This window comes from Engraulis encrasicolus, chromosome 2 (genome assembly GCF_034702125.1).
Source record: "Engraulis encrasicolus isolate BLACKSEA-1 chromosome 2, IST_EnEncr_1.0, whole genome shotgun sequence".
Lineage (NCBI taxonomy): Eukaryota > Metazoa > Chordata > Actinopteri > Clupeiformes > Engraulidae > Engraulis > Engraulis encrasicolus.
Window position 1 is genome coordinate 30366017 of NC_085858.1, and position 10000 is coordinate 30376016.

General features: G+C 46.5%; 1 protein-coding gene across 2 annotated transcripts in view; it reads left to right on the forward strand.

Annotated features, from left to right (window-relative positions):
• LOC134436804 (F-actin-uncapping protein LRRC16A-like) overlaps nucleotides 1-10000 on the forward strand; it is a 115289-nt gene that overhangs the window by 54137 nt on the left and 51152 nt on the right. For both annotated transcript variants that reach the window (XM_063186156.1, XM_063186163.1), the window contains exons 10-13: nucleotides 4266-4354; nucleotides 4810-4904; nucleotides 6448-6534; nucleotides 9286-9389. In XM_063186156.1, coding sequence (XP_063042226.1) covers nucleotides 4266-4354; nucleotides 4810-4904; nucleotides 6448-6534; nucleotides 9286-9389 — 375 coding nt within the window. The remainder of the gene's footprint in view (nucleotides 1-4265; nucleotides 4355-4809; nucleotides 4905-6447; nucleotides 6535-9285; nucleotides 9390-10000) is intronic.

Below are 10000 nucleotides of genomic sequence, written 5' to 3' on the forward strand. Positions count from 1 at the left end.
CACACACACAGACACACAGACACACAGACACACAGACACACAGACACACAGACACACAGACACACAGACACACAGACACACAGACACACAGACACACAGACACACAGACACACAGACACACAGACACACACACACAGACACACACACACACACAGACACACACACACACACACACACACACACACACACACACACACACACACACACACACACACACACACACACACACACACACACACACACACACACACACACACACACACACACACACCTCCTTACGTGGGCCTCAATCCCTGTCTTAGAATAAAAGACTGCCACAGGACAGGAAAAGAGAAAAAAGAAAAGCAACAAAAACAAAGACAACGTTTTTTGTGAGTCGGATGGGGAAGGTGGTTGAGCGAGCAAGACGTTAAATCGGCACACAAACTGCTGTATCGGCAAGTGTAGTTGTGAATCATTGGCACCGATTCAGATGTATTAAAGTGTCCAGTGGATTAACACTGTGGCTTGAAGCCAGTGATACTCTTCACGGTACTTTGGACCTGCTGTCACTGTGTGTGTGTGGTACTGATACACACAGAGACAAAGGCACACACACACACACACACAGTGGTGGGTTAGTGGTTTAATAGTATGAAGTGACTCTAATAGCACCAAATGAGTACTTATGTGTGCATGTCCATGTGTCTATGCATTATCATGACAAAACTTTTCTATTAACCCATTGACGCCTAAGGCACCTGCAAAAAAGGGTGCTGAATGCCTGAGCCCTTTTTAAGAAAAGCTGCCCTCAGCCCATAAAAACCTAAATATCTCAGCTTCTGAAGCACATAAAAATATGCTCTAAGTTGCATTTAAATGCGAAGACTCTCATCTTTCATTAGAATGTGTTCGTCCATCTCAAACAAACAGAGATTTTTAATAAAGTTGTCTCAAATCTCATGAGCCTGAATGTTGCGTAATGCAGCTCCAGGCACCAGGGCCAATGTTGCGCAACGCAACATCAGGCATCAATGGGTTAAGAGGCCATCCTCAAACTGTCCATACTGTATAAAGGGAAAAGAATCTGGTGTCACACGGATGTCTATTTTCTGCTATTTATTTTTTGATTCGAAAAAATAAATAACAGAAAATAGACATCCGTGTGGCACCAGGTTCTTTTCCCTTTGCACTGATTATTTAGTCCTGCTCTGGTTGCACTGGATTGTCAGTCTAGAAGCGCGGAGTGCGTATCTGCTTTGTTTTTACATGTCCATACTGTATGTTTCAAAGCTTTTAGAATGTGCCGTTATACTTGCCTGGTTAACACCAGACCTAATCAAACGTGAGATGTCTTTCAGATCGAAACGATTGTGTAGAACTAAAGGCAGTATGGGAGTTCCCAGGCTACCGTTATACTATTACAATGTTTCATCTGGGCCTGTGCAGGACTGTCTGCTTCGTTGTCTGTGCGTGGTGGTTGTGTCTGCTTGTATTCTTCACTCTACGAGGCTCTAGTTAAGGCCAAACCGAGCTGTGGTGTGTATTAGTCCAATGCCTCCCCGCCTCCTCTCCTCTCCTCTCTCTGTCTCCACATTCCACTGTGGTCGCCCACACCGCTAGTCTCGTGACCCAGAATGCATCCACCCCTTCTCCTCTCTCTCTGTTCCCATCTCCTGCCCCCTCCTCCTCCTCTCTCCTCCCTACCCCTCTCCTCTCTGCTCGTCGCTCCTCTCTCCTCCCTACCCCTCTCCTCTCTGCTCGTCGCTCGTCTCTCCTCCCTACCCCTCTCCTCTCTGCTCGTCGCTCGTCTCTCCTCCCTACCCCTCCACCTCCTGCCCCTACTCTCCCAGCCCTCCCCACTAGCCGTAACCCCCTCCCCCCCCCTTGACCATTCATTACGCCGCTTCCCAACCCATCCTCCCAGCCACCTCTCTCTCTTCTCCTCTCTCCTCCCTATCCCCTCCTCTTCTACCCCCTCCTCTCTCTTCTCTCCTCCCCCCTCCCTCCTCTTTTACCCACGGGGACAACAGTACAGAATACAGGCCTCACACAATAACTGCATTGTCATTTTCTGGGGTGGCAACACAAACAGTAAATGGTCAGACAGAATGTGCCGTTTATGTGCCATCCAACAACATTTAAGCAATAGTTAGCCCAGGGGTCTGTGGTGGGTTCGATGTGTGGGTGGGTGGGTGGCCTGTGTGGATAATGGGTGATTGGTATGTATGTGAGTGGTATGAGTCAGTGCCACAGTCTTGCCTAAACACAAACAGACTAGGATGTTTTTAGCCTGAGTGCTGAAGAGTGCTGAGAGAGACTTGAGAGAACGCGGCCCAGCCAAGAAGAACTGGGTCAGAGCTCGTCAGGAGTTTAAATTTTTAATCCACCCCCTAATTTATTTTTGTCTCTGGGCCCCAGCAGAACCCCACACTCGCACGGCCGCCACCTCCCTCAGTCTCCAGCATTCGCAGTGCTCTGACTAACCTCAGTCGCCCGTCTACCACTCTCTGCGATGGGGCCGGCACCGCCAAAGCAGTAAACCAGCAGTCATCAGTAAAGCAGCAGTCATCATTTCTCATTTACTCTCCCTCGCCCCTTTCCCTACTCTGCCTTTTCACTCCTCTCTTCTCTCCTGTTCTGTTCCCCTTTAGCCTGCTCTCCTATTTCACTTCTCCTCTCCTCTTTTTGCCCCTCCTTGCCTATTGTCTCGTCTCGTCTCGTCTCGTCTCGTCTCGTCTCGTCTCGTCTCGTCTCGTCTCGTCTCGTCTCGTCTCGTCTCTTGTCCTGTCCTGTCCTGTCCTGTCCTGTCCTGTCCTCTCCTGTCCTCTCCTGTCCTCTCCTGTCCTCTCCTGTCCTCTCCTCTCCTCTCCTCTCCTCTCCTGTCCTCTCCTCTCCAACTCACACTGCTGACAGAAGAGTACTTGGGTTTCTTGGTGCCTGTCACGGTTCACTGACTGTCTGGGGAACACTGTTTTGGTCGTACACTATGCATGGCATTTGGACAAACCCTGTGACCTCATGCATAGGCTTTCTCACAGACCAACAAAATGAAGCCTTATTGAATATTCCATGCACCACCATCGTTACCGATTCATCATTTTGCCAACTTAAATTATCTGCCAAGTAATTAAGCGAATTCTCAACATTTTATACCTCACAGTAGCATGAAAAGCTGCTCGATTCTGAAGTCCACCTTAATGGATGTGTGAGGAAATGCAACTTTAGAGTGTTCACTTTTGGCTTCACTTGGCCACTTTTGCTGTCACTGAGCGTTGTGTGGAAGTCACATGAGGCGAGTGTCACTGTGGGAACAGACAACAGGCGTTGTAGGTGTGGAAAGTAACGGAAATAAATAATTGACTTTGCATAGAAGAGCAAACGGCAGAAGCGGCGAAAGCCGCAAAAGCGAAAGAGAAGTTGACGGAGTTCGGCGGCCGGCCGATGGAATGTATACATTCAACTCAAGGTTTGGTTGGTCGCGCTCCCTGATCACATGTTAATCTTTCGTCACGTTCATTGTTCCTGATCTGTGCAGTCCAGATGGGATTCAGCAGCTTTCTAGCTCTTTCAACGCCTACTGTCTGTTCCTACAGTCTCATGGCTTGGATGGATCCATCTGTAGAAATGTGTAGCAGCGTTGCCCAGGGTGCCGTGATGATTGGGTGCTGTGGTCAGTGCTCCTGATGCCATCTCTCTTGAGGCCACACACCATCTTGCTAGCCAAAACCACTGTCTTTACACAACCATTATGTTTTGATCAAGACTGCCAAGTGTTAAGATTTCCTCACACTAACCAACCCAAGACACACCATCTCCATGTTTCCATGTTTTGAGAGGAGTCATGGATAAGTGGCTAGGGCGTCAAAGGTTGCCGGTTCGACTCCCGACCCACCAGGTTGGTGAGTGGAGTAATTAACCAGTGCTCTCCCCCATCCTCCGCTATGACTGAGGTAACCTGAGCATGGTACCATCCTGCCGCACTGCTCCCTTGAGGCGCCATTGGTTCTGCCCCCTTGTGCGGATGGGGCATAAATGCAACTTCATTGTGTGCAGTGTTCACTTGTGTGCTGTGGAGTGCTGTGTCACAATGACAATGGGAGTTTCACAGGTGGGCTTCATAATTTATTGTACAGCTCTTCACTCTCTTTACCTCTTGCTTTCTTGGAATATACACACAATGGGTTTTAGTTGTCTAGTGTGGAAGGTGGTGAATATACTTGCGTGGTGTTTAGTATATATTTTTGTTTCCTCTGACTCCCTCTTGCCCTCTCTGTCCTGTTCAGTCTCCGGAGGTGTCGGACCAGATTCTGAAGGTGGTGGCCCGGTCCAGTCGGCTGGAGGAGCTGGTACTGGACAACGCGGGACTCAAGACGTGAGTTGGGTTGTATGCAGAGGCCCATGTTGTACAGTGCAGTTCAGTCAAGACCCAGACAGACCCCCCACCCAAAAAATAAATAAAAAGCAGGGTCAGGGAGTAATACATTACTCTGCATCAGTTTTAATTGTTGTAAATTGATGGTTTTACATCACTCTGTATGCACTGGTAGCTATCTGATTGATTTGCTTGTTTGTTCCTTACTGTATTTTACATAATTATTTTACATGTATTTTGTTTCTGTCTGTCTGTCTGTCTGTCTGTCTGTCTGTCTGTCTGTCTGTCTGTCTGTCTGTCTGTCTGTCTGTCTGTCTGTCTGTCTGTCTGACTCTCTGTCTGACTCTCTCTCTCTCTCTCTCTCTCTCTCTCTCTCTCTCTCTCTCTCTCTCTCTCTCTCTCTCTCTCTCTCTCTCTCTCTCTCTCTCTCTCTCTCTCTCGTTTCTGTCCTGTAGGGATTTTGCACAGAAGCTGGCATATGCACTGGCCCATAACTCCAGCTCAGGGCTTCACACCCTCAACCTTGCCAACAACCCCCTAGAGGACAGAGGTACGAATGGCACCAATGCCTTTCATGCATTTATTTTTTTCTAACTTCTTTTTTATTAAAACTCTTAGTGTAAAAGGAAGTAGTGTAAAAGGAATAGTTGTTTTTTTTCACCTTTCATGCATTTCTGACTAAACTTGCAATTTGATGCATTGTGAAAATATTTGTTGTATTGTGTTCTTGACCAAATGTTAAAAATGGTCAACTTTGATATGCCAGGGTCTAACTTGGCAACTACCATTTTACAGTGAATTTCTCCTCAAATGTCTATATGCCTAGTGCCTAGTGCCCACTGGGGTGTATGGAGCGATAACGTGTGTAGTGCCACCAAATTCCTTGTATCTGTATGTGTACTTGGCCGGTAAAGCTGATTCTGGTGTATGCATGTCTAGACTGCATGTAAGAAACCATGCCACAATCCAGTCGGGGGGCGGGGGGTTCTTTTCCACGAATACCCAGTTCTTAAGTATTTATGACATTCATTTATTTTGCAGCCTTGAATTTGTATTTGAATTCCTAACTGATACTGGACTGATTATATTATGGGGCATTTTCCTCCCTACTCTTCTGTATATCAGAATGTTCTTCACTTTTCTTAGGGGATGCGTTGGGATGAGGGAAGAAAGCAAATTATTTAAACATTTTATGAAAGATTGATGACTGCACACACACACACACACACACACACACACAGACACAGACACAGACACAGACACAGACACAGACACAGACACAGACACAGACACACACAGACACACACAGACACACACACAGACACACACACAGACACACACACAGACACACACACAGACACACACACACACACACACACACACACAGACACACACACACACAGACACACACACAGACACAGACACACACAGACACACACACAACACACACACACACACACACACACACACACACACACACACACACACACACACACACACACACACACACACACACACACACACACACACACACACACACACACACACACAGCCAACCTGTAGAATCATTTTAATGTAGCAGCAGAACAGACACTGCTGGATATTTTGTCACTTCTGATAACAAAGAAATCCCCTCTTCATTTGCATAAGAGACATGCTTTTGAATCTTGGCTCTGAGCTAGAAGTAGACATGTGTGGGGGGAAACAGGAGAGGAGGGATAGGAGCTAAAGAAGACAGAAAGAAAAAAGGGGGATGTATTTTGAAAGAAGTGGCAGACAGGACTCATACACAGACAGGTAGTTATGGGAATCAGTGGGGCAGACAAAAACACTTCTTTCATGGCTGGGAAGCCAAGAGAGAGAACACTATTATTCAGGTGGAAGTAAATATTACCATCTTGCTGTAGCAGCAGAAGCCAACTTTGTACTCAATAGAATAGAGTAGAATAGAATAGAAAATAATAGGATCGAAGCATGAATCACTTTAGGAGTTGAGTTGAGTTGAGTCCCTGTATACAGTATTTTGTAACAAGTGTTTAAATTTCTGACATGAAGCATTTACCTGAGGTACATTTTTGTTTGTGCACTGCCAGGAATCGCCTCTCTGGGTGCCCAGTTTGCCAAACTCCGTAAGGGCCTCACGCATCTCAATTTCTCCAAGACCTCAATCACGCCAAAAGGTAAGGATATGAGGAATCACAGAATCGGTGGATAACCACATGGTTGAATTGTGATTATTGTTTTTCTGTGAAGCAAACAAGAACAAAAAGGATTTCACGGATGCTTTTTGTTTTCTTTACTGGATGGTATAGATTAAATGTCATTATGTACCTTTACATGGAGGGTATACTGTCATCTCATTGGAAGTCACGTTGATGAAGCCAACATCAAAAATACCTGTGGAACGCAGCTCCTTAACTATGCCGCATTTCACTAAGTTCAGCATGTCTTTGATGGTATTTATTTAGCAGCTACAGCTGCTGTGTCTCTTTCCGAGAGAAATGCGGAAATGGATGCGGGGTCTGTTTTGCTGTGTGGCTGCTCATTTCCTCAGCCTAAATGAAAGTCCTGGTGTTCAATGAGCTGGAATATCTCTACCGCTTTCTCTTCCCTCACACTCCCTCTCCCACCCTCTCAGTTCTTCCCTAATGTCACAACCTGTATGTGCGTCATGTGCAGGTGTCTGCCTGCTTGTTTGTGTGTCTGCCTGCTGGTGTGTGTGTCTGTGTGCGTGCGTGCATACGTGCGTGCATTTGTCCGTCTCTGTGTGTAGGTGCATGCACTTATGTGCACATGCACTGTACTGTATGTGTGTGTGTGTGTGCGACATAGACATGGTGTGTGTGCGCATGTGTGTGTGTGTGTCGTCTCCTGTCTCCCCCATGCTGCTGGGCGAGGCTAATGAGGTGCTAATGAGTAGATCTGCTGAGGTGAGGTGAGATGGGAGAGTCCTATCTTAATGAGAACAGAGCAGCTCTCCTCTCCTCTCCTCTCCTCTCCTCTCCTCGACCTCCCCTCTCCTCTCCTCGACCTGTGCAGCTGATGACAGACAGTTGGACCTACTGTAGTGCCGTTTATGGGAAGAAGGCAGAACTTGACCTTTTTCAACCTGAAATTATCCAGCAGTTAAAAGAGCCTGGCTGGTGGTGCGTGCGTGCATGCGTGCCTGTCTGCGTGCGTGTGCACGAGAGAGTGAGATTGTGGGTGTGTGTGTGTGTGCGTTTGCATGTCTATGTAACTGTGTTATTGTGTGCGTGTGTGTGTGTGCTTGCGCGCATGTGTGTGTGCTTGCGCGCATGTGTGTGTATCCACATATTTGTTTTGCATTACGAGAGCCATGCATAAGCAATGTATCACTCACTGCACATCAAATGCAGTATGTTGACTTTCCTACAGATTACTGGATCATCATTTCATCAGTATGGAAGAGAACAGTTATTGGCTTTTGCACATCTTTGGGTTATATAACCCAATAATGGTTTTATGGTTTTGGTTATTCTTTAAATTAAATCTATAAAAGCTCTGGTGGCAACCAGTCTGTAGGATTAGATATTCTTCTTATATGAGTATCACTGCTCATATATTAGCTCACCATACCAACCCAGGAGCAGTGAATGTATTATAAAGTATGTCCAAGGTAGAATCTTCAATCTGATGGAGTTCAGCTGAAGGACTAGCCATTATTTCCATTCGTTGTGCATAATCTGCTTTTGTTCTGTATTATTTTAATGCATTTAGGCTAAGCAGGGTCACAGCAGGGAATGCTGTGCGTCCCTCGTGCCTAACAGTGTTTCTACTCTCTCTTTTTTTCTCCTCCTCTCTCTCCCGTTGTCCTCCGCTGCGCTTTGAAGCCACAGTCCACAAGAAGCGCTAGCTACAAAAATGCCCTTGAATGAATTGAATTAGCTCCTGAATTTCAGTGTGCGTTTCACAGGTCTCTTTTTAGACTGATGTTGGCTGGATGGCCACACTCAGTCTATTCTACTCCTCCGCCTCGCTCCAGTGAGTGGGGGTGGATCAGAGAATTCTTTCTCTCTCTCTCTCTCTCTCTCTCTCTCTCTCTCTCTCTCTCTCTCTCTCTCTCTCTCTCTCTCTCTCTCTCTCTCTCTCCCTCTCCCTCTCTCTCCCTCTCTCTCTCTCTCTTCCTCTTCATCTTCCTCTTCCTCTCCCTCTCCCTCTCTTCCCTCTCTCCTAACATGTGGCTGAGAACAAGTCTTGGCTTTCCACACACGCACGCTGTACCTCTGCCAGACACTGTTGTGAGGAATCTGTTGTATTTATGGTGAAACAATTACAGGACACCGGCAGAGAATGTCCTTTTTAAAAAAACTTACGGCCAGCAGATGCCTCGTGAGGAACGTTAATAAACATCGCTGCAGACTTTCCTCAGACGCTGAAATATTCATCGAATTCTCCTCTTACCCTCCCGCTTTTTCCTGCTCTCTTTCTTTCTTTCTTTCTTTCTTTATTTCTTTCTTTCTTTCCTTTCTTTCTTTATCTCCTTTCTTTCTTTATCTCATTCTTTCTTTCTGTCTTTTTATGTGTTTTTCCACCTATTTCCTATCTATGTCTGTGTAGTACATTTTCTGAAAGTCCTATTTTTCTACTGTGGACAGCGTTATTAAATGATGGGGTGCTTGTTTTTGTTTAGGGCTGAGGTGGCTCTGTGTATTGCCCTGCAGTGGGGTTTACAGTTTATCAGTGCATGTTTCACACAGAGTCAGTGGCTGCCAAGTGATCTGAAATTACTCAGCAGCAGCCATGTGGCGTTCTACCCTTCACCAGATTTGGTTTGGATGTTAAAGGGCTGTCACGTTAATGTCTAATCCTTTGGCTATGCATCTGTGTCTTTTCTCTCTTTCTCTCTCTCTCTCTCTCTCTCTCTCTCTCTCTCTCTCTCTCTCTCTCTCTCTCTCTCTCTCTCTCTGCAGGTGTGAACAGCCTTGCCCAGTCGCTCAGTGCCAACCCATCCATCCCCAGCACCCTCACCCACCTCAACCTCTCAGGGAATATACTGCGGGGAGATGACCTCACGGTAGGCACTGCACCGCCCCTACGAAGCCATTGGTCACATATAGAATATATAGAAACATTTACATAGTCATGCAGAATCATACCCCAAAACATGTGTGCAGCATTCATAGGACCACCCCTACAAACCCATTGGTTATATATACGTACGTACACAGTGTAAACATGTACACCATCATTGCAGAATCATGCCCTAAAACGTGTGTGTGCGTGCGTGCGTGCGTGCGTGCGTGCGTGCGTGTGCAGTACATTTTACAGTGTTGCTTTAATTCAACACCAAGAGAGAGAAATCCAACAAAATGTACCTGTACTCTACAAATGCCTGTACAAATGGGGCATGGCTTTGCTTTTTTACACCAACAAACGTGCAAAATTAGGCACGAGTTGAAACACACTCGTACACGCAATGTGTGCTCACTCACTGCACGGTGGACACAGCTGGCCTACTGTCCAGTGTTGTTTGTGTAGCTGGGCTGTGCTCAGCTCTACCTCTCCAGCTCAGTAGTCACAGCAGTGCAGCCAGCCATAGCTCCCATTCCCTCTGCTGCAGTATTTAATGTAGTACAATAGGGTGAGTTATTGAACTGTAAGCCAAGTAGGGCTCCCACTCTTTAC